General features: G+C 43.6%; 1 protein-coding gene across 1 annotated transcript in view; it reads right to left on the bottom strand.

Moving 5' to 3' along the window:
* Window positions 1–26,324, bottom strand: part of LOC120019189 (neurexin-3b) — a 520,460-nt gene that overhangs the window by 435,340 nt on the left and 58,796 nt on the right. Inside the window, exon 5 of the mRNA XM_038962500.1 lies at window positions 2,673–2,876. Within this exon, the coding sequence (XP_038818428.1) occupies window positions 2,673–2,876 (204 nt within the window). The remainder of the gene's footprint in view (window positions 1–2,672; window positions 2,877–26,324) is intronic.

Here is a 26,324-nt window from a genome sequence, read left to right on the forward strand (position 1 = left end):
CATTGGCCACATCGATTTACTAACCCAGCATTATGTAACCATCCTTTGTTATTCTGCACCTGTAGCCGTCCATTATTTATATCAAATGTGTATCATATTGGAGTATGATACATCCTACACTTTAGGCTACAAAATGGTATACAAGATAGGCCTATATCTCAACCAATAGGGAATAAGTAGTGTTGTGATTGGTCAGGTGATCTGGGTTAGGATCCATGTGACCCAGCTCGTCATGTACAGTCAACCGCAACAGAAAAGTGGGAGCAAACAGCGCCGATCCAGTCAGCACCAGCGCCGTACAGTGGAGGAGGACCTCAGAGGGGTCCAGACTACCTCAGACCTCAGCACTAACACAAAGATAGCAAAGGTGTGTATGAGAGAAACCAGCCAAATCCCATTAGATATTGTGTATTGAAGTCCTATATACTAGTAAGACTCTGAGAATAATATTTGCCAATATTAGGAAAGTGACAGTTATAATGTGTCCATAACATAATGTAAAACTGAGTGAAATACACAGATCAATTTCCATTGATCCCCCATCTTTATAGGCAGACAGATGTAGGATCTTAATTTGAGCCAGTTTGCTACAGCAGGAAAAGAGTCTTGCAGCAACAGGAAAAGTGAATTATTATTTTCGTAGGAGTTGATACATGTTTCGTTAGGGTAAATCAAGTCTAGAAGCCTTTTAAAACTCAGATACACTAGAGCAAAATTATCAGCAACAAAAGTGTGATCAAATTAAAGCAATTCAATATAGCTTAGTAGAACCTTCAAGTGATCTTAAAATTCTAAATCATTTAGCAAAATGATCCTTGATATGAACTTCTTAAAACAATTACATATCTTATTAGTACCCCCCTTATGTGTTAAGATCCTACAAATGCATGTGTTGACAGCAGTGGAGGCTGCTGAGGGGAGGACGGCTCAGAATCATGGCTAGAATAGAGTGTAATGGCTGGAATGGAGTTTGATACCATTCCATTCAGTCCATGCAGTGCATTATTATTAGCCGTCCTCCCCTCAGCAGCCTCCACCGCTGGACATGTACAGTTTGTTTGTGTTTTGCATGAGGGTGGATATAGAGGAAGGCAAGCTAGTCAAAGCTAGCTTAATGTTTGTGTCCACGTGTGTATAGATAAAGGGGTGCTGTACTATACTATCCTATATGCCACCATCTGCAGGCTTTCTGTGTGCTGTGGGCTCGGGCTGTATGCTAGGCGGGCCGCAGGCCAAGGGCCGTTGAAGGGGTGATCATCTTTGAACAAGGCGACATGGGAAATACCACCTACACTACTGTAGGGGTGCTAATGGGTGCAACCATGGACCTGCTAACATGGACCAAACCAAAATAAAAATACAGGAAATAATCAACAAAACACGGTTACGACAACAACAAACCCAGACAGTAAGAATGTAGGATAATAATGCATTATCGAGATGTAGTTATACAGCACCAGTCGATGGTTTGGACACCTACTCATTCAAAGGTTTTTCTTTATTTTTACTATTTTCTACATAGTAGAAGAATAGTGAAGACATAAAAACTATGAAATAACACATATGGAATCATGTGATAGTAACCAAAAAAGGAGGTGTGAATGCGTGGGGGTGCTTTGCTGGACGCTGTCTGTGATTTATTTAGAATTCAAGGCACACTTAATCTGCATGGCTACTACAGCAATATACAGCGATATGCCGTCACATATGTTTTTCAACAGGACAGTGACAAAAACACACCTCCAGGCTGTGTAAGGGCTATTTTACCAAGAAGGAGAGTGATGGAGTGCTACATCAGATGACCTGGCCTCCACAATCACCCGACCTCAACCCATTTGAGATGGTTGGGGATGAGTCGGACTGCAGAGTGAAGGAAAAGCATATGTGGGAACTCCTTCAAGACTGTAGGAAAAGCATTCCAGGTGAAGCTGCTTGAGAGAATGCCAAGAGTGTGCAAAGCTGTCATCAAGGCAACGGGTGGCTACTTTGAAGAATCTCAAATATAAAATATCTTTTGATTTGCTTAACACTTTTTTGGTTACTAAAGGATTCCATATGTGTCATTTCATAGTTGTTATGTCTTCAATATTATTCTACAATGTAGAAAATAAGTAAAAATAAAGAAAAACCCTGCAATGAGTAGGTGTGTCCAAACTTTTGACTGGTACTTTATATCAGAACTTTTGGATGGGAAAGAGAGAAAAAGGACCATCACAAAAAGAGGACCTTGTTAAAAAAGTCCTGTAATTGAGGGGTGCAACAGGCCTTTGTAATGTATAAGGAAACTATGTTTGATAGCATATAAGTAACTGAACATCTCCAGCCTAATATCTGAGAAATGTTCCTTTCTACTTGTGAACATGACTGACTATTTCTCAATATCTTAATGAAAATGACTGTGATAATCATGGATACGGTGATTTAATTGTTAGATTAATTATAAAATATTCTACAGTGACGACATAGCAACAAAGCAAGAAAATCTAAATATACGATGCGGAGCAAATGAAAATACAATCCATGCAACTACTGGACAAGAAAACAGCTGTAGTTTGACCAAAACAAAGAAGAATGAATGAAAACAACGACTAACAAAAGTACTATGTGACAACTCGAGCAGACCTCCCCCTGAAGACAGCGGGACGGGGAGGGTTAACAGGTTCATACGATACCTAGGTTGACCGTGAGTTTGACACGGCCGCTGTCCAGCTCCAGACGGAGCGTATCGGCGGAGTCCCGGGAGGTAGCGGCCATGAGGAGCCCAAATGCACGCTGGGACATAAAGCGTAGGGAGACGTCCTCTGCCTCTGTGTGCATCACCGCAGGCATCACCACCTTCATGTACATACTGCCGTCATAGCTCAGGATAGACGCCTCTGTAATAAAGGGAAGGGGGGTCAGAGATGAGGAAGAAGCGCAGATAGCCTGAAGGCCGTTCTTAGCTGTGGTATATTGACCGTATACCACAAACCCCTAAAGTGCCTTATTGCTATAATAAGTACTTTACCAATGTAATTAGAACACTAAACAGTAAAGAAATGTGTCTCATGTACCACGGCTTACAGCCAATCAGCATCCAGGTCTCAAAACATTTGGTTTATAATATAGTACACGTCATGTAACAGACTCATATTAGCACGAATGTGTTTCAATGAAAGTTAATGGCAAAGTGGGATAAAAATGTATTTAATTTAAAAAAAAATGTCAACAATCTACTCAAAATACATGTCAAAATGGAAGACAAATTACATATTTTTTAAGATAAATAAAAATGCATAACCTAAATATAGTTGTTGTATTCAGATATTATATTTAGACAAGCATAAATTAGTTCAGGAGTAAAGTTTTGCTTAACATATCCCATAATACGTTACATGGACTCACTCTGTGTGAAATAATAGGGTTTGACATGATTTTTTAAATAACTACCCCTTCCTCTGTCCCTCATACATACAACATCTGTATGGTTCCTCAGTGAAGTACTGTATTTCATGCACATAATGAAATACAAAGACCAGGGAGGCTGGCCATTCCATTATTTAAAAACACTACCTAAGGGAGGTATGAAGTACGACTGTTACACATACACTCACAGGTCTACAGTACACATCCCTTGTGTCTTATTGATGAAAACACACATACCACATACACACTTAGAACCATGTACTATATCTAACACGTGACAACACTGTTCCTGAATGCCCAGACTCCATCATGTGACAACACTGTTCCTGAATGCCCAGACTCCATCATGTGACAACACTGTTCCTGAACGCCCAGACTCCATCACGTGACAACACTGTTCCTGAATGCCCAGACTCCATCATGTGACAACACTGTTCCTGAACGCCCAGACTCCATCATGTGACACCACTGTTCCTGAATGCCCAGACTCCATCACGTGACAACACTGTTCCTGAACGCCCAGACTCCATCACGTGACAACACTGTTCCTGAACGCCCAGACTCCATCATGTGACAACACTGTTCCTGAACGCCCAGACTCCATCATGTGACAACACTGTTCCTGAACGCCCAGACTCCATCACGTGACAACACTGTTCCTGAACGCCCAGACTCCATCATATGTGACAACACTGTTCCTGAACGCCCAGACTCCATCACGTGACAACACTGTTCCTGAACGCCCAGACTCCATCATGTGACCCAGGCTCCACACACAATGATCAACAAGCAGAACATTAAAACATCAACCTCTTCTTTCCTCTGCATTTTCCTCTCATCACGTTGGGTTCCTTCACATGTTCTCTAACAAATACACACACACACACACACACACACACACACACACACACACACACACACACACACACACACACACACACACACACACACACACACACACACACACACACACACACACACACACACACACACACACACACACACACACACACACACACACACACAGAGAACTCTCTCTCTGACTGACACATCTACAGTGCATCCCGGCCTATTCAAGTTAAACAGAGAGATTAGGGCACCAGGGGACACATTTAATCGCAACACTACCCTTTTGTGCAGTTCACACCTGTCATCATGGTGGTGAGTGGCAGGCAGCAGGGCTATAATGCTGGAAGGTGTTCTGTTCTGGAAGAGATGTATTAAAAAGGGCACCCAGCTGTGAAATACCTGCTTTGACACCTCAGCTTTAAAAGAAAAAAATTGTCCTCTGGGCTCAGAAATGCAGCTACATTTTATTTGGATTGAAATAAAAAAAGGCTCTCTGTACATATTTGCAGAGTAAACTTCACTCATATTACGCTTCATGATGTTTCTGTGATTTGATATTGACATTGATTTAATTTGAGCTTTTCTCATGCAGTTACATTTTATTTGAACGACAGAGCTTGACATTATATCTACAATTTATGTCAATCCAAAAGTCTCTATGCCACAAATATGTTATGAAACCAGGTGCTTTGAACCATAGATTATTTGATAACTCTTAGGTAACTAACAGCAACAACAGATAGAAAACGTGTTAAGTAAAAAATAGATCAGTAAAAAGAGTAACTGATTGTACCGCGCTCTGTAGCCCAGAGTCTAATCAGACCAGACCAGACCAGGACAAGGCTCTCTACTTCTTTCTCCCCTCCATTTCCAGCCCTGACACATAAACGCTCACATACTGTAGGCTGCCATGCAAATGGACCCCTATTCCCTTTATAGTGCACTACTTTCGACCAGGGCCCATAGAGCTTTGGTCAAAAGTTGTACACTATATATGGAGAATAGAATGCCATTTGGGACGCACTAACACTTCCCCTCCAGTAATATCCTGTCAGGCAGGGCCAGGCCAGCCAGGCCGGGCCCAGGTCCAACATCACAGGCAGGAAAACCAGGTGAGAGATGTAGTGTGTGAGTGAGAGCGTGTCTAGGTGGCTAACCACAGAGGAAAACTTGAATAGACATGGAAGGACACAAACGAACAATCATTTATCAAGTAAGAGGTTTAACTTGACGAAAAATGCATTGGAGACAAGTTGTCCAAGTGTTCAATACAAACTGAAGGTGTTTGTGAGGATAATTGAAGATTCAGTCAGTACTATGAAATTGCTGCAGTTCACTAAATGTTAGGCTACACAAGTCGTGCAGTTAAAAAGCAATGCATGAAAACGATGAAATGCAAGGCATTCATTCCACTGTTGAACAACTAATCATATAAGAAGTACACTGTTAAATGAGAAAGACTACTCAAAACCCCATCATTGTAAAACCATGAAAAGTAGTGCACCTTAGCTGAGCTCTGGTGTTTGGAGGGTGTTTGGAAGGTGTTTGGAAGGTGTCTGGAGGGTGTTTGGAGGGTGTTTGGAGGGTGTTTGGAGAGTGTTTGGGGGGTGTTTGGGGGGTGTATGGAGGGAAACCCAATGTAAGTGTTATTACACACTGAATGTACCGTATTTCCAAACAGAATGGAAGTACTCTGAAACACAGAGTGGTTCTTCACAGAATGGAATACTCTGAAACACCCAGAGTGGTTCTTCACAGAATGGAAGTACTCTGAAACACCCAGAGTGGTTCTTCACAGAATGGAAGTACTCTGAAACACCCAGAGTGGTTCTTCACAGAATGGAAGTACTCTGAAACACCCAGAGTGGTTCTTCACAGAATGGAAGGACTCTGAAACACCCAGAGTGGTTCTTCACAGAATGGAAGGACTCTGAAACACCCAGAGTGGTTCTTCACAGAATGGAAGTACTCTGAAACACCCAGAGTGGTTCTTCACAGAATGGAAGTACTCTGAAACACCCAGAGTGGTTCTTCACAGAATGGAAGTACTCTGAAACACCCAGAGTGGTTCTTCACAGAATGGAATACTCTGAAATACCCAGAGGGGTTCTTCACAGAATGGAATACTCTGAAACACCCAGAGTGGTTCTTCACAGAATGGAATACTCTGAAATACCCAGAGTGGTTCTTCACAGAATGGAATACTCTGAAACACCCAGAGTGGTTCTTCACAGAATGGAATACTCTGAAACACAGAGTGGTTCTTCACAGAATGGAAGTACTCTGAAATACCCAGAGTGTGAAAAAATAAAAAATTCAAGACACCACACACAGAAATCAGAACCATGGACAGCCACATCATATTTATCTTACGTTAATTGGACTAAATCATTTTTGGTATCTTTTAGTTGTCACTGTATTAGACTAAGCAGAGGTGATTAGAATACGTTGAAATATAGAAGTTGAAATGGTGCTGGAATAGTGGAGGCAGCTCCTGTTTTATTTCCAACTTGTGATAATTCTACAACTCTACAATCAATAGTTGTTTAGTGTTCCGTAAATGTCGGAAACATTAAGTTGCTTGACCCTGCTGTAGGTCATGTGACTGTCTGTTACTGTACATGCAATATGCTTTGTGGACTTCACCAGACAAAAAAGCTCTCCTGTTTTGTGATGAAATAAAGAGTGTTTTTTCCGCCACTGTGTCTTCTTCTCGTCTTGGCCTTTAGGCCTATATATAAGAACTAACAGGTTATAGAGCAAACAAAGGTTGGTATATGGCTTATTTCTGGCTGCCCCAGTGATTTTACCCACCCACCGCCACTGCAGACAACAGTCAATCATATCATCTAAGTCAACTGCACTGTGATTCAATCCATCTGAACAATCTTCCTTGCCATATACCATCATCTGAATATAAAGACTCAGGTCAGATTAGCATAATGGGTGACTAACAATAGAAGTCATTGTCTGTATTTTTTCCATGAATGTGAAATATGTCACATTTCAGTTGATTTTTTATATTATTCATATAATAAATACCTTAGAGACCTTTGAACTGTATTACTCTATCAATATAGTAAAAAATACAAAAATGTGACCTGTTCATATTTTGTCATTTGATAATTTGGCGCTTGGGCAGTTTATTCAACACAGATTGAGGACCTAGTAGCTGAGGACTAACTGTTTGTCTTAAATGTTGTGTTTTGTATTGATTTCTGTGTTGTTTAACATTGTATTTGGTTGTTATGTGACCAAGTCACCCTTGGGAATGAGACCCTGTTCTCAATGAGCTTTCCCTGAATAAAGAATAAATATTTTTTATATATATATTCTGCACCAGGAACCAAGCAAGTAATTTAAGAGTTTGGTCTCGTGACAATAGCTTTTCCAAAGCTCTGACTACTACCATGCTCCTACACATATTCCCAGATCTCTTCAGCAACACAACACATGGAGAACAGGAGGGAGGACGACCCCAGAGCTCTTCAGCAACACATGGATAACAGGAGGGAGGACGACCCCAGAGCCCTTCAGCAACACATGGATAACAGGAGGGAGGACGATCCCAGAGCCCTTCAGCAACACATGGATAACAGGAGGGAGGTCGATCCCAGAGCTCTTCAGCAACACAACACATGGAGAACAGGAGGGAGGTCGATCCCAGAGCCCTTCAGCAACACATGGATAACAGGAGGGAGGTCGATCCCAGAGCCCTTCAGCAACACATGGATAACAGGAGGGAGGACGATCCCAGAGCTCTTCAGCAACACATGGATAACAGGAGGGAGGACGATCCCAGAGCTCTTCAGCAACACATTGATAACAGGAGGGAGGACGATCCCAGAGCTCTTCAGCAACACAACACATGGAGAACAGGAGGGAGGTCGATCCCAGAGCTCTTCAACCACACAACACATGGAGAACAGGAGGGAGGACGATCCCAGAGCTCTTCAGCAACATAACACATGGATAACAGGAGGGAGGACGATCCCAGAGCTCTTCAGCAACACAACACATGGAGAACAGGCGGGAGGACGATCCCAGAGCTCTTCAGCAACACATGGATAACAGGAGGGAGGACAATCCCAAAGCTCTTCAGCAACACATGGAGAACAGGAGGGAGGACGATCCCAGAGCTCTTCAACAACACAACACATGGAGAACAGGAGGGAGGACGATCCCAGAGCTCTTCAACAACACAACACATGGAGAACAGGAGGGAGGACGATCCCAGAGCTCTTCAACAACACAACACATGGAGAACAGGAGAGAGGACGATCCCAGAGCTCTTCAACAACACAACACATGGAGAACAGGAGGGAGGACGATCCCAGAGCTCTTCAGCAACACAACACATGGAGAACAGGAGGGAGGACGATGAGGTGATTATAGCTATTCAAGCACTTTGGAGACTAATAACTGGTTTACGCCCTGGTAACAGGCCTGTATGGAACTTAATGTGTCTGTGGTGTATGTGTGTGTGTGTGTGTGTGTGTGTGTGTGTGTTTTGATGACACTGACACACACACCCCCACCCCCACATACACTGCACTGCTGCTATGCATACACAGCTGTGTGTAATTCTGAAGAGAGACATCAACAGCTCTGAACAGCTCATCTCAGATGGTAATTAAGGAAGGGGGGAGTTAGAGCCACTTTACATAATTATAAATAGTGGGAGAAGATGGAGGGAGCAGGAAGGAGGGAGGAAGATGAGGAAGGTTATTAACAACATGAAAGCACCACAGCACAGATCTGTGATATGGAGATGGAGGGGGTGGTCCATGTTGAGCTCAGCAGGGTTTTCTGTGAAGTATAATTTCTGCAGCAGCATTTAACATGGAAGAAAACATTACAGATGCCTGTTTTGAAGTGTTGGTGTGTGTGTCCGCTGATTGTGTTTATGTCTGTGTGCGTGTGTGTGTTTACAGACTAAAGTCCCTCTCAGAGTAAGGCAGCGGGAAATGGCTCCACTCGACAGAAGAGGCTCTATAGGGCGAGCGGACATTATTCCCCGTAATCCACCCATGTCACTCAGTGTAGAGTGTTTCAATAGAGACAACATTAAGGCAGTGTTTCAATAGAGACAACATTATGGCAGTGTTTCAATAGAGACAACATTATGGCAGTGTTTCAATAGAGACAACATTATGGCAGTGTTTCAATAGAGACAGACAACATTATGGCAGTGTTTCAATAGAGACAACATTATGGCAGTGTTTCAATAGAGACAACATTAAGGCAGTGTTTCAATAGAGACAACATTATGGCAGTGTTTCAATAGAGACAACATTATGGCAGTGTTTCAACAGAGACAACATTATGGCAGTGTTTCAACAGAGACAACATTATGGCAGTGTTTCAACAGAGACAACATTATGGCAGTGTTTCAAAAGAGACAGACAACATTATGGCAGTGTTTCAATAGAGACAACATTAAGGCAGTGTTTCAAAAGAGACAGACAACATTATGGCAGTGTTTCAATAGAGACAACATTATGGCAGTGTTTCAATAGAGACAACATTATGGCAGTGTTTCAACAGAGACAACATTATGGCAGTGTTTCAATAGAGACAACATTAAGACAGTGTTTCAATAGAGACAACATTATGGCAGTGTTTCAATAGAGACAGACAACATTATGGCAGTGTTTCAATAGAGACAACATTATGGCAGTGTTTCAACAGAGATAGACAACATTATGGCAGTGTTTCAATAGAGACAGACAACTTTATGGCAGTGTTTCAATAGAGACAGACAACATTATGGCAGTGTTTCAATAGAGACAGACAACATTATGGCAGTGTTTCAATAGAGACAACATTATGGCAGTGTTTCAATAGAGACAGACAACATTATGGCAGTGTTTCAATAGAGACAACATTATGGCAGTGTTTCAATAGAGACAACATTATGGCAGTGTTTCAATAGAGACAGACAACATTATGGCAGTGTTTCAATAGAGATAACATTAAGGCAGTGTTTCAATAGAGACAACATTAAGGCAGTGTTTCAATAGAGACAGACAACATTATGGCAGTGTTTCAATAGAGACAACATTATGGCAGTGTTTCAATAGAGACAGACAACATTATGGCAGTGTTTCAATAGAGACAACATTATGGCAGTGTTTCAATAGAGACAACATTATGGCAGTGTTTCAATAGAGACAGACAACATTATGGCAGTGTTTCAATAGAGACAACATTATGGCAGTGTTTCAATAGAGACAGACAACATTATGGCAGTGTTTCAATAGAGACAACATTATGGCAGTGTTTCAATAGAGACAACATTATGGCAGTGTTTCAATAGAGACAGACAACATTATGGCAGTGTTTCAATAGAGATAACATTAAGGCAGTGTTTCAATAGAGACAACATTAAGGCAGTGTTTCAATAGAGACAACATTATGGCAGTGTTTCAATAGAGACAACATTAAGGCAGTGTTTCAATAGAGACAACATTAAGGCAGTGTTTCAATAGAGACAACATTAAGGCAGTGTTTCAATAGAGACAGACAACTTTATGGCAGTGTTTCAATAGAGACAAAATTAAGGCAGTGTTTCAAAAGAGACAGACAACTTTATGGCAGTGTTTCAATAGAGACAACTTTATGGCAGTGTTTCAACAGAGACAACATTATGGCAGTGTTTCAATAGAGACAACATTATGGCAGTGTTTCAACAGAGACAACATTATGGCAGTGTTTCAATAGAGACAACATTAAGGCAGTGTTTCAATAGAGACAACATTATGGCAGTGTTTCAATAGAGACAGACAACATTATGGCAGTGTTTCAACAGAGACAACATTATGGCAGTGTTTCAATAGAGACAACATTATGGCAGTGTTTCAACAGAGACAACATTATGGCAGTGTTTCAATAGAGACAACATTATGGCAGTGTTTCAATAGAGACAGACAACATTATGGCAGTGTTTCAATAGAGACAGACAACATTATGGCAGTGTTTCAACAGAGACAACATTATGGCAGTGTTTCAATAGAGACAACATTATGGCAGTGTTTCAATAGAGACAGACAACATTATGGCAGTGTTTCAACAGAGACAACATTATGGCAGTGTTTCAATAGAGACAACATTATGGCAGTGTTTCAATAGAGACAACATTATGGCAGTGTTTCAATAGAGACAACATTATGGCAGTGTTTCAATAGAGACAGACAACTTTATGGCAGTGTTTCAATAGAGACAACATTAAGGCAGTGTTTCAACAGAGACAGACAACTTTATGGCAGTGTTTCAATAGAGACAACTTTATGGCAGTGTTTCAATAGAGACAACTTTATGGCAGTGTTTCAACAGAGACAACATTATGGCAGTTTCAATAGAGACAACATTAAGGCAGTGTTTCAACAGAGGCAGACAACAATAAGGCAGTGTTTCAATAGAGACAACATTATGGCAGTGTTTCAATAGAGACAACATTATGGCAGTGTTTCAATAGAGACAACAATATGGCAGTGTTTCAACAGAGACAACATTATGGCAGTGTTTCAATAGAGACAACATTATGGCAGTGTTTCAATAGAGACAGACAACATTAAGGCAGTGTTTCAATAGAGACAACATTATGGCAGTGTTTCAATAGAGACAACATTGTGGCAGTGTTTCAATAGAGACAGACAACATTATGGCAGTGTTTCAATAGAGACAACATTAAGGCAGTGTTTCAATAGAGACAACATTATGGCAGTGTTTTAATAGAGACAACATTATGGCAGTGTTTCAATAGAGACACCATTATGGCAGTGTTTCAATAGAGACAGACAACATTATGGCAGTGTTTCAATAGAGACAACATTAAGGCAGTGTTTCAATAGAGACAAACAACATTATGGCAGTGTTTCAATAGAGACAACATTAAGGCAGTGTTTCAATAGAGACAGACAACATTATGGCAGTGTTTCAACAGAGACAGACAACATTAAGGCAGTGTTTCAATAGAGACAACATTATGGCAGTGTTTCAATAGAGACAACATTATGGCAGTGTTTCAATAGAGACAACATTATGGCAGTGTTTCAATAGAGACAACATTATGGCAGTGTTTCAATAGAGACAGACAACATTATGGCAGTGTTTCAATAGAGACAACATTAAGGCAGTGTTTCAATAGAGACAAACAACATTATGGCAGTGTTTCAACAGAGACAGACAACATTAAGTTAGTGTTTCAATAGAGACAACATTATGGCAGTGTTTTAATAGAGACAGACAACATTATGGCAGTGTTTCAACAGAGACAGACAACATTAAGGCAGTGTTTCAATAGAGACAACATTATGGCAGTGTTTCAATAGAGACAACATTATGGCAGTGTTTCAATAGAGACAACATTATGGCAGTGTTTCAATAGAGACAACATTATGGCAGTGTTTCAATAGAGACAGACAACATTATGGCAGTGTTTCAACAGAGACAGACAACATTATGGCAGTGTTTCAATAGAGACAGACAACATTATGGCAGTGTTTCAACAGAGACAACATTATGGCAGTGTTTCAATAGAGACAACATTATGGCAGTGTTTCAATAGAGACAACATTATGGCAGTGTTTCAATAGAGACAACATTATGGCAGTGTTTCAATAGAGACAACATTATGGCAGTGTTTCAATAGAGACAGACAACATTATGGCAGTGTTTCAATAGAGACAGACAACATTAAGGCAGTGTTTCAATAGAGACAACATTATGGCAGTGTTTCAATAGAGACAACATTATGGCAGTGTTTCAATAGAGACAACATTATGGCAGTGTTTCAATAGAGACAACATTATGGCAGTGTTTCAATAGAGACAGACAACATTATGGCAGTGTTTCAATAGAGACAACATTAAGGCAGTATTTTTAATCCCCCGTCCCTTCAGGAGGCCTTTTGGTAGGCCGTCATTGTCAATAGGAATTTGTTTTTAACTGACTTGCCTAGTAAAATAAAGGTTAAACAAAAAAATAAAACAATAAAACAGTGTACTGTAATGTAGAAACCATGTTTCTGTATCTTAAATTATATCCTATTTATGATAAGCAGATAAGAAGCAAGTCAGATGTGTATTTGACCAAAATTATGCCGATGTTTTGATATATGATGTTAGTCAGATGATTTATGATTGTAAAATGTCCTCCCAGCGGGTTGTCTGATTCATCTTCACGCACGCACACACACGCACGCACGCACGCACACACACACACACACACACACACACACACACACACACACACACACACACACACACACACACACACACACACACACACACACACACACACACACACACACACACACCAAGGAGATTATGCAAGATTAACTTCGAAATTGGACTTCTGTCTATCCATGTCATGAGGACGTGGAAAAAATGAACGAAAATGCCTTCAAAACCGGCCACTCGTGGTAACAGTGCACACTATTACCGTCATGAAGTCTTGGGTTTTGTGAAGGTGTTGTGGATGGTGATGGTGAATGGGTGTAATGCATTGACTCTGGATCAGAAGGTTCCGTATTTTGATCCCAGTGGTGGACATTGTTTTTGAAATACAGTACCAGTCAAAAGTTGACACACCTACTCATTCCAGGATTTTTCTTTATTTTTACTATTTTCTACATTGTAGAATAATAGTGAAGACATCAAAACTATGAAATAGCAAATATGGAATCATGTAGTAAAATAAAGTGTTAAACAAATCTAAATATATTTTATATTTTACATTCTTCAAAGTAGCCACCCTTTGCCTTGATGACAGCTTTGCACACTCTTGGTATTCTCTCAACCAGCGTCATGAGGTAGTCACCTGGAATGCATTTCAATTAACAGGTGTGCCTTGTTAAAAGTTAATTTGTGAAATTTCTTTCCTTTTTAAAAAGTTTTGACTCTCGTGAGCTACACAACAAAAACCTACCCAGCAGACTTACAAGCTATCTAGAAACATTTAGCTAGAACAAACCTAGCAAGGGGAGTTAATACAACTACATTAAACGACCAAACTAAGTGAGTAAACCAAAAAGGAGCAGTTTGAGCTAAATTAGAGCTAGTTAGCAACAGACAAACACAACCAGTTGCCATGGCAATGGGGCAGCAGAACAGAGCAGCCGCAGCAATTGTAGCAGAGCCCACAAGCACCATGTCCCCACTCTCCCTCAACACTGAATCCATTCTCTACCCTCCAGAGGCCAAAAATGACACAACGAGGAAAGCTATTAAACAGAAACTACTAAAGATGAGGCCAGAAACCCTTTTCACAGACCTCTACAAAAACGGTGATGTGATTAATCTAATCTTTCTCACTGACCAGCCAAATGCTTGGCGCTCAGCAGTCTGCTCTCACTACCCATCCATAAAGAAAGAGGGAATCTGTAATGGGTGGACAATGAAAGGCAAAGACAGAGATGACCCTGACAGCACCATGATAACAATCAACCTTTACAACACAGGGATTTTCATGGTCCAGGTAATCTTAGGCTGTTTGAAACAGACTTTCAGACCATTAAGGAGAGAGCAGAGAGAGAGAAGGACACCATCAGTGACATGCCCTCGCACAAGACAAACTCCACCAGCACCACCCTCACCCCTACTATCCCCACCCAACAAGGCACACCCTGCACCTCTCTTCCCACCATAGTGGAGGACACGCCCCAGGAGGAGAGCGACCCCGTCAGTGCAGAGCAGGGTCAGGCCCTCCTCACCATCATGGCTGCCATGAGGGATGAGTTCACCAAACTGGAGGGGAAGATGGTCCTGCTCAGGGAGAGCGTGAGCAAACAGCAACCAGACAGCCAAACCTTAGAGGAGCTCCTAACCAAGGTGTAAACAGCAACCAGACATCCTCACCTTAGAGGAGCTCCTAACCAAGGTGTTAACAGCAACCAGACACCTTAGAGGAGCTCCTAACAAAGGTGTTAACATCAACCAGACACCTTAGAGGAGCTCCTAACCAAGGTGTTAACAGCAACCAGACATCCTCACCTTAGAGGAGCTCCTAACCAAGGTGTTAACAGCAACCAGACACCTTAGAGGAGCTCCTAACCAAGGTATTAACATCAACCAGACACCTTAGAGGAGCTCCTAACCAAGGTGTTAACATCAACCAGACACCTTAGAGGAGCTCCTAACCAAGGTGTTAACAGCAACCAGACATCCACACCTTAGAGGAGCTCCTAACCAAGGTGTTAACAGCAACCAGACATCCTCACCTTAGAGGAGCTCCTAACCAAGGTGTAAACAGCCACCAGACACCTTAGAGGAGCTCCTAACCAAGGTGTAAACAGCCACCAGACATCCACACCTTAGAGGAGCTCCTAACCAAGGTGTTAACAGCAAGCAGACATCCTCACCTTATAGGAGCTCCTAACCAAGGTGTAAACAGCAACCAGACACCTTAGAGGAGCTCCTAACCAAGGTGTTAACAGCAACCAGACATCCTCACCTTAGAGGAGCTCCTAACCAAGGTGTAAACAGCAACCAGACACCTTAGAGGAGCTCCTAACCAAGGTGTTAACAGCAACCAGACATCCTCACCTTAGAGGAGCTCCTAACCAAGGTGTTAACAGCAACCAGACACCACACCTTAGAGGAGCTCCTAACCAAGGTGTAAACAGCCACCAGACATCCACACCTTAGAGGAGCTCCTAACCAAGGTGTTAACAGCAAGCAGACATCCTCACCTTATAGGAGCTCCTAACCAAGGTGTTAACAGCAATCAGACATCCTCACCTTAGAGGAGCTCCTAACCAAGGTGTTAACAGCAACCAGACACCTTAGAGGAGCTCCTAACCAAGGTGTTAACAGCAACCAGACATCCTCACCTTAGAGGAACTCCTAACCAAGGTGTTAACAGCAACCAGACATCCTCACCTTAGAGGAGCTCCTAACCAAGGTGTTAACAGCAACCAGACACCACACCTTAGAGGAGCTCCTAACCAAGGTGTTAAAATCAACCAGACATCCTCACCTTAGAGGAGCTCCTAACCAAGGTGTTAACAGCAACCAGACACCTTAGAGGAGCTAATAACCAAAGTGTTAACAGCAACCAGACATCCTCACCTTAGAGGAGCTCCTAACCAAGGTGTTAACAGCAACCAGACATCCTCACCTTAGAGGAGCTTCTAACCAAGGTGTTAACAGCAACCAGACATCCTCACCTTAGAGGAGCTCCTAACCAAGGTGTTAACAGCAACCAGACATCCTCACCTTAGAGGAGCTCCTAACCAAGGTGTTAACAGCAACCAGACACCTTAGAGGAGCTCCTAACCAAGGTGTAAACAGCAAGCAGACACCTTAGAGGAGCTCCTAACCAAGGTGTTAACATCAACCAGACATCCTCACCTTAGAGGAGCTCCTAACCAAGGTGTAAACAGCAACCAGACATCTTAGAGGAGCTCCTAACCAAGGTGTTAACAGCAAGCAGACACCTTAGAGGAGCTCCTAACCAAGGTGTTAACATCAACCAGACATCCTCACCTTAGAGGAGCTCCTAACCAAGGTGTAAACAGCAACCAGACACCTTAGAGGAGCTCCTAACCAAGGTGTTAACAGCAACCAGACATCCTCACCTTAGAGGAGCTCCTAACCAAGGTGTAAACAGCAACCAGACATCCTCACCTTAGAGGAGCTCCTAACCAAGGTGTTAACAGCAACCAGACATCCTCACCTTAGAGGAGCTCCTAACCAAGGTGTAAACAGCAACCAGACATCCTCACCTTAGAGGAGCTCCTAACCAAGGTGTAAACAGCAACCAGACACCTTAGAGGAGCTCCTAACCAAGGTGTTAACATCAACCAGACATCCTCACCTTAGAGGGGCTCCTAACCAAGGTGTTAACATCAACCAGACATCCTCACCTTATAGGAGCTCCTAACCAAGGTCTTAACAGCAACCAGACATCCTCACCTTAGAGGAGCTCCTAACCAAGGTGTAAACAGCAACCAGACACCTTAGAGGAGCTCCTAACCAAGATGTAAACAGCAACCAGACATCCTCACCTTAGAGGAGCTCCTAACCAAGGTGTTAACAGCAACCAGACACCTTAGAGGAGCTCCTAACAAAGGTGTAAACAGCAACCAGACATCCTCACCTTAGTGGAGCTCCTAACCAAGGTGTTAACAGCAACCAGACATCCACACCTTAGAGGAGTTCCTAACCAAGGTGTTAACAGCAACCAGACATCCTCACCTTGGAGGAGCTCCTAACCAAGGTGTTAACAGCAACCAGACATCCACACCTTAGAGGAGCTCCTAACCAAGGTGTTAACAGCAACCAGACACCTTAGAGGAGCTCCTAACCAAGGTGTAAACAGCAACCAGACACCTTAGAGGAGCTCCTAACCAAGCTGTTAACATCAACCAGACATCCTCACCTTAGAGGGGCTCCTAACCAAGGTGTTAACATCAACCAGACATCCTCACCTTATAGGAGCTCCTAACCAAGGTCTTAACAGCAACCAGACATCCTCACCTTAGAGGAGCTCCTAACCAAGGTGTAAACAGCAACCAGACACCTTAGAGGAGCTCCTAACCAAGTTGTAAACAGCAACCAGACATCCTCACCTTAGAGGAGCTCCTAACCAAGGTGTTAACAGCAACCAGACATCCTCACCTTAGAGGAGCTCCTAACAAAGGTGTAAACAGCAACCAGACATCCTCACCTTAGAGGAGCTCCTAACCAAGGTGTTAACAGCAACCAGACATCCTCACCTTAGAGGAGCTCCTAACCAAGGTGTAAACAGCAACCAGACATCTTAGAGGAGCTCCTAACCAAGGTGTTAACAGCAAGCAGACACCTTAGAGGAGCTCCTAACCAAGGTGTTAACATCAACCAGACATCCTCACCTTAGAGGAGCTCCTAACCAAGGTGTAAACAGCAACCAGACACCTTAGAGGAGCTCCTAACCAAGGTGTTAACAGCAACCAGACATCCTCACCTTAGAGGAGCTCCTAACCAAGGTGTTAACAGCAAGCAGACACCTTAGAGGAGCTCCTAACCAAGGTGTAAACAGCAACCAGACATCCTCACCTTAGAGGAGCTCCTAACCAAGGTGTTAACAGCAACCAGACATCCTCACCTTAGAGGAGCTCCTAACCAAGGTGTAAACAGCAACCAGACATCCTCACCTTAGAGGAGCTCCTAACCAAGGTGTAAACAGCAACCAGACACCTTAGAGGAGCTCCTAACCAAGGTGTTAACATCAACCAGACATCCTCACCTTAGAGGGGCTCCTAACCAAGGTGTTAACATCAACCAGACATCCTCACCTTATAGGAGCTCCTAACCAAGGTCTTAACAGCAACCAGACATCCTCACCTTAGAGGAGCTCCTAACCAAGGTGTAAAAAGCAACCAGACACCTTAGAGGAGCTCCTAACCAAGATGTAAACAGCAACCAGACATCCTCACCTTAGAGGAGCTCCTAACCAAGGTGTTAACAGCAACCAGACACCTTAGAGGAGCTCCTAACAAAGGTGTAAACAGCAACCAGACATCCTCACCTTAGTGGAGCTCCTAACCAAGGTGTTAACAGCAACCAGACATCCACACCTTAGAGGAGCTCCTAACCAAGGTGTTAACAGCAACCAGACATCCTCACCTTAGAGGAGCTCCTAACCAAGGTGTTAACAGCAACCAGACATCCACACCTTAGAGGAGTTCCTAACCAAGGTGTTAACAGCAACCAGACATCCTCACCTTAGAGGAGCTCCTAACCAAGGTGTTAACAGCAACCAGACATCCACAACTTAGAGGAGCTCCTAACCAAGGTGTTAACAGAAACCAGACATCCTCACCTTAGAGGAGCTCCTAACCAAGGTGTAAACAGCAACCAGACATCCTCACCTTAGAGGAGCTCCTAACCAAGGTGTTAACAGCAACCAGACATCCACACCTTAGAGGAGCTCCTAACCAAGGTGTAAACAGCAACCAGACATCCTCACCTTAGAGGAGCTCCTAACCAAGGTGTTAACAGCAACCAGACATCCTCACCTTAGAGGAGCTCCTAACCAAGGTGTTAACAGCAACCAGACACCTTAGAGGAGCTAATAACCAAGGTGTAAACAGCAACCAGACACCTTAGAGGAGCTCCTAACCAAGGTCTTAACAGCAACCAGACATCCTCACCTTAGAGGAGCTCCTAACCAAGGTGTAAACAGCAACCAGACATCCTCACCTTAGAGGAGCTCCTAACCAAGGTCTAAACAGCAAACAGACATCCTCACCTTAGAGGAGCTCCTAACCAAGGTGTTAACAGCAACCAGACACCTTAGAGGAGCTCCTAACCAAGGTGTTAACAGCCACCAGACATCCTCACCTTAGAGGAGCTCTTAACCAAGGTGTTAACAGCAACCAGACACCTTAGAGGAGCTCCTAACCAAGGTGTTAACAGCAACCAGACATCCACACCTTAGAGGAGCTCCTAACCAAGGTGTTAACAGCAACCAAACACCTTAGAGGAGCTCCTAACCAAGGTGTTAACAGCAACCAGACATCCTCACCTTAGAGGAGCTCCTAACCAAGGTGTAAACAGCAACCAGACATCCTCACCTTAGAGGAGCTCCTAACCAAGGTGTAAACAGCAACCAGACATCCTCACCTTAGAGGAGCTCCTAACCAAGGTGTAAACAGCAACCAGACATCCACACCTTAGAGGAGCTCCTAACCAAGGTATTAACAGCAACCAGACACCTTAGAGGAGCTCCTAACCAAGGTGTAAACAGCAACCAGACATCCTCACCTTAGAGGAGCTCCTAACCAAGGTGTTAACAGCAACCAGACATCCACACCTTAGAGGAGCTCCTAACCAAGGTGTTAACAGCAACCAGACACCTTAGAGGAGCTCCTAACCAAGGTGTTAACAGCAACCAGACATCCTCACCTTAGAGGAGCTCCTAACCAAGGTGTTAACAGCAACCAGACATCCTCACCTTAGAGGAGCTCCTAACCAAGGTGTTAACAGCAACCAGACATCCACACCTTAGAGGAGCTCCTAACCAAGGTGTTAACAGCAACCAGACATCCACACCTTAGAGGAGCTCCTAACCAAGGTGTTAACAGCAACCAGACACCTTAGAGGAGCTCCTAACCAAGGTGTTAACAGCAATCAGACATCCACACCTTAGAGGAGCTCCTAACCAAGGTGTAGACAGAGCAGGACAGCAGCCTTGCAAAACAGCTGAAAGAGTTTCAGCAAGAGAGAGACGGACTCAAGAGAGAGATGGCTGATCTACCGAAGGAGGTGAGAGAGCTGGCTGATCTACCAAAGGAGGTGAGAGAGCTGGCTGATCTAACAAAGGAGGTGAGAGAGCTGGCTGATCTACCAAAGGAGGTGAGAGAGCTGGCTGATCTAACAAAGGAGGTGAGAGAGCTGGCTGATCTAACAAAGGAGGTGAGAGAGCTGGCTGATCTAACAAAGGAGGTGAGAGAGCTCCAAAAAGACAGGCAGAGCAGTAATAACAATCTGACCACACTAAGAGAGGAGCTGCAGGAGAGAAAGAGAACAGAGGACAGGCTACAGGAGAGAAAGGGAACAGAGAACAGGCTGCAGGAGAGAAAGAGAACAGAGAACAGTCTGCAGGAGAGAAAGAGAACAGAGGACAGGCTGCAGGAGAGAAAGAGAACAGAGGACAGGCTGCAGGAGAGAAAGAGAACAGAGGACAGGCTGCAGGAGAGAAAGAGAACAGAGGACAGGCTGCAGGAGAGAAAGGGAACAGAGAACAGGCTGCAGGAGAGAAAGAGAACAGAGGACAGACTGCAGGAGAGAAAGAGAACAGAGGACAGACTGCAGGAGAGAAAGAGAACAGTGGACAGGCTGCAGGAGAGAAAGAGAACAGAGGACAGACTGCAGGAGAGAAAGAGAACAGAGGACAGGCTGCAGGAGAGAAAGAGAACAGAGGACAGGCTGCAGGAGAGAATAGAGAACAGAGGACAGACTGCAGGAGAGAAAGAGGACAGAGGACAGGCTGCAGGAGAGAAAGGGAACAGAGGACAGACTGCAGGAGGGAAAGGGAACAGAGGACAGGCTGCAGGAGAGAAAGGGAACAGAGGACAGACTGCAGGAGAGAAAGGGAACAGAGGACAGGCTGCAGGAGAGAAAGAGAACAGAGGACAGGCTGCAGGAGAGAAAGAGAACAGAGGACAGACTGCAGGAGAGAAAGAGAACAGAGGACAGACTGCAGGAGAGAAAGAGAACAGAGGACAGACTGCAGGAGAGAAAGAGAACAGAGGACAGACTGCAGGAGAGAAAGAGAACAGAGGACAGACTGCAGGAGAGAAAGAGAACAGAGGACAGGCTGCAGGAGAGAAAGAGAACAGAGGACAGGCTGCAGGAGAGAAAGAGAACAGAGGACAGGCTGCAGGAGAGAAAGAGAACAGAGGACAGACTGCAGGAGAGAAAGAGGACAGAGGACAGACTGCAGGAGAGAAAGAGGACAGAGGACAGGCTGCAGGAGAGAAAGAGAACATAGGACAGGCTGCAGGAGCAGCTAGATCACCACTCTGTGACCTGGCCTCACACAGCAGAGGAGCCCACCTCAACCAGCCAGACCTCCCCAGCCCTGCCTGCTGCACACATCCCCCCCAGCCCACAGAACAGCCTCCCACTGACAGCGGCACCAGCACAAACCAGCCACACCCCAGCTCCGACACCCACCAGCTCCCACTCTACCCCCTCCAGTCCAGAAGAAACAGACCAGCCACACCCCAGCTCCAACACCCACCAGCCCCCACTCTACCCCCTCCAGTCCAGAAGAAAAAGACCAGCCACACCTCAGCTCCAACACCCACCAGCCCCCACTCTACCCCCTCGTGTCCAGAAGAAACACTGGCTGACATCGTCCTGTTGATGGACTCAAATAAGAAGTTTGTTCAGGAGAATTAACTTTTCCCTAGACACAAAAGGAGAAAGGTGTGGTGCCCAACAACGCAGAGTGCCATGGAGCTGCTTGATAAGGCCCAGCTCAATGGACGCCAAGCCACATAATCATACACACCGGAAGCAACGACCTGCGTGCTCAGCAGGAGAGTGTGGCGACTTCACTACGGGGAGTGATTGAGAAGGCCTCCGCAATCTTTCCCAACTCAAGGATCATGGTGTCAACCCTTCTACAGAGGAAGGACTTCCACCCTGCCACAATCCAAAGAATAAACGCCAGCCTCTCCCAGGACTGTGCCCTGTGACCCAATGTACACCTGACCCACCATCCCACCCTCAATCTGGACTGTCTCTATGACCATGTTCACCTGTACAGGGAGACAGTCCCCATCCTTTCCAAGACTCTCAAGGACATTGCTTTAAACCGCAGCCCGACCTTTCCACCCAGGGACAGTGAGCAAATCTCCACCCTTCTGAGATCACAGAGACAACACCCCGCACCAGCACCCTGGACCCCCGAGCCACGACCACAGCACCACCAACCTCAATGCCCACCACAGCCAGCGCAGCACAGACCACCCCAGCCCACTTTTAGACCCACCCAGACGAGGCCTACCCCCCCCCCCCCCCCCCCCCATCAACCAAATGAGTGACATTAAACACATGCTAAGTCTACTATGCTCACATATGATAGGTCGAGGGTCATGGTAAGATGAGCAAAATAACTCCACCCTCCTCACACTACACCCACCCAAGTAGCATGACACAAAGGCTATTTTAAATGATGAACAAATCACATGTGCATAATAAGAGTTTACATTAATTTAAAAATTATATTTTAATAGCTCTTGTTGGATTGTGAGTGTTTGTCTCATTTTGAAGGTAAAGAAAAAACAGTTATTAAATCTTTTTAGGTTGCATGTTGGAATTTACAAGAATGGAAGTCCTCTGCTTTTGGACTAAAGAACAGAAATCCAGAAATTGATGATGTTGATATTGTAGTACTACAGGAAACATGGTGCAGAGTTGATGTTTCCACTGGCTGTCCACTAGGTTATAGGGAGATAATCATACCATCCACTAAATTAAAAGGAATCAAACAGGGCAGAGACTCAGGTGGAATGCTAATATGGTACAAATCTGAACGAATTAATTTAATCAAATTGATCAAAACAGGAGAATTCTTTATCTGGTTAAAAATCAACAAGGTGGCTATCTTAACAGATAAAAACGTCTTCCTCTGTGCCACATACATTCCCCCCTCAGAGTCAACCTACATCAACGAAGAGAGTTTATACATTCTAGAGGGGGAGATTTGTCACTTTCAGGCCCAAGGCAACATACTGGTCTGTGGAGACCTGAATGGTAGAACAGCAGAGGAACTAGACACTATTAACAGTCATGGGGATAAACACCTACCAGGAAGCAACAACCTTTCCCTCCCCACATACCTCCCCCCAGAAACAACTATGACAAAGTGAAAAACAAAAATGGAGTACAGCTCCTGCAGCTCTGTCGAACACTGGGTCTGTACATAGTTAATGATAGGCTAAGAGGGAACTATTTTGGTAAGTACACCTACAGCTCATCCTTTGGCAGCAGCACTGTAGACTACTTCATCACTGACCTCAACCCAGAGTCTCTCAGAGCGTTCACAGTCACCCCACTGACACCTCTCTCAGACCACAGTAAAATCACAGTGTATCTGAGAAGAGCGATACCCAACCATGAAGCATCACGGCCCAATAAATTACATGGTACTAAACAGGCCTATAGATGGAGTGCAAACAGTACAGAAATCTACCAAAAAGCAATTAGTAGCCAAAAAATACTATCTCTCCAGGACAACTTTTTAGCCATAACATTCTCCTACAGCAATTAAGGTGTACATTTGGCCGTTTGGAACATAAACTTTATATTTGACAAATTAGCCTCCTTGGCTAATCTAAAAAAAACACAAGAGCAAACCAAAAATAATAGATAATGAAAAATGGCTTGATAATGATTGCCAAAAATCTAAGAAAGTCATTGAGAAATATATCTAATCAAAAACACAGAGACCAAGACAACAAAAATATACACCTTCAATATGGGGAAATACTGAAGCAATACAAACACACCCTAAGAACAAAAAAGGAACAGCACATTAGAAACCAGCTGAATGTAATTGAATCCATAGAATCAAACAATTTCTGGGAGAATTGGAATAAATAAAACAAACCTCATCATGAGGAATTAGCTATCCAAAATGGGGATATGCAGGGAAATCACTGCAAACCTCTACAGCTTGTATTCCCAAACCAGGGGTACGTGCAATGCCGTCAGGGGTACGCCAAATAAAAATGTGATTCACATTTTCTTCACATTTTCATACAGTACATTTATATTTTCCAACGGGGCTATACATTTGGGTAAGGTTTTTTTCTCGCCTGAGTAGCCTCGTTTCACTGCCAAAAATAAAATTAAACCATCTAGTGTTCAGCGAAATAACAACACAATGTCAAACACAGGTAGCCTAGTCAAATAATTAACATACAATCACATTAATGGTTACCTCTCGCGCGGGAAACCTTCACTCATGCGTAGACATTTAGAAACGAAACATGACAATTTGAAAAATAGGCCACGGGAGTATTTTGAGCGAGAAGGAAGATGACTTTCGAGTAGTAAGACATGTATTAAAGCAACAGATACTATTAATAAGAAGGGTCTAGAAGAGTCTTATATGGTGACCTACCGAGTGGCTAGGACAGGCAAGCCCCATACTATTGTGGAGGACTTAATTATTCCTGCTGCCCCGGATATGGCTTGGACAATGCTGGGGGAAAAGGCCCACAAAAACAAAATACTTTGGTGGTCAAGAAGTGTTGGTATCTATACTCATGTCGCAAAAGTCATGACAGGGAGACATAGTGGAGTGGTAACGCGCGTGCAAGCAGTTGCCCCCGACACCACTTGCGTACACTGCAGCATCCACCGAGAGGCTCTTGCTGCCAAGGGAATGCCTGACAGCTTGAAAGACGTTTTGGACACTACAGTGAAAATGGTTAACTTTGTTAAAGCAAGGCCCCTGAACTCTAGTGTATTTTCTGCATTATGCAATGATATGGGCAGCGACCATGTAAAGTTTTTACAACATACAGAAGTGCGCTGATATCAAGGGGCAAAGTATTGACACATTTTTAAAAATTTAGACACGAGCTTAACGTTTTCTTTACTGACCATCATTTTCACTTGTCTGACAGCTTGCATGATGACGAATTTCTCATATGACTGGCCTATCTGGCCTATCGCCTGAATGATCTGAATCTAGGATTACAGGGACTCTCAGCAACTATATTCAATGTGCGTTACAAAATTGAGGCTATGATTAAAAAGTTGGAGCTCTATTCTGTCTGCATTAACAAGGACAACACAAAGGGCTTTCCATCATTGTATGATTTTTTTGTGAGCAAATGAACTCAAGCTTACAGAAAATGTCAGACGTGACATAGCGAAGCACCTGAGTGAGCTGGGTGCACAATTACGCAGGTACTTTCCCCAAATGGATGACACAAACAACTGGGTTCGTTACCCAATATTGCAGAGTTATGTGCATCCTTTGAAGCACACCCTTCTCATTAACCTGTGGGGAGTTATTCACCATTTTAGATGAACAGATAGTTGTATATGTAAGATGGTTAAATAAAGAGCAAAATTATTGATTATTATTACGTTATTATTTGTGCCCTGGTCCTATAAGAGTTCTTTGTCACCTCCCACGAGCCGGGTTATGACAAAAACTCACACTCATTCTCATGTTTAATAAATGTATCGTATGGTGTGTGTGTTGCAGGCTTACAATGATGGCAAACAACAACATTTGAGAGTGCGCTGACCCTGGTGCTAGAGGGGGTACGCAGCTGGAGGTTGAATGTTTGAAGGGGTACAGGACAATAAACGTTTGGGAACCACTACTCTACAGCAATATAACAAAGAGCCAAGAACAAAAAGATATACTTGAAAAATGACAAATCTTTGAATAAACAGTCAAAGTCTATCCGAATCCTGTGGATACCCCAATTACAGAATAATAATTATTGGAAAAACTATGCACGCTCCAACCCAAAAAGGCCTGTGGTGCTGATGGTATTCAAATGAAATTGGCTATACTCAAACTCTTCAACATTAGCCTCACTGCAGGTA

This window comes from Salvelinus namaycush, chromosome 24 (genome assembly GCF_016432855.1).
Source record: "Salvelinus namaycush isolate Seneca chromosome 24, SaNama_1.0, whole genome shotgun sequence".
Classification (NCBI taxonomy): Eukaryota; Metazoa; Chordata; class Actinopteri; order Salmoniformes; family Salmonidae; genus Salvelinus; species Salvelinus namaycush.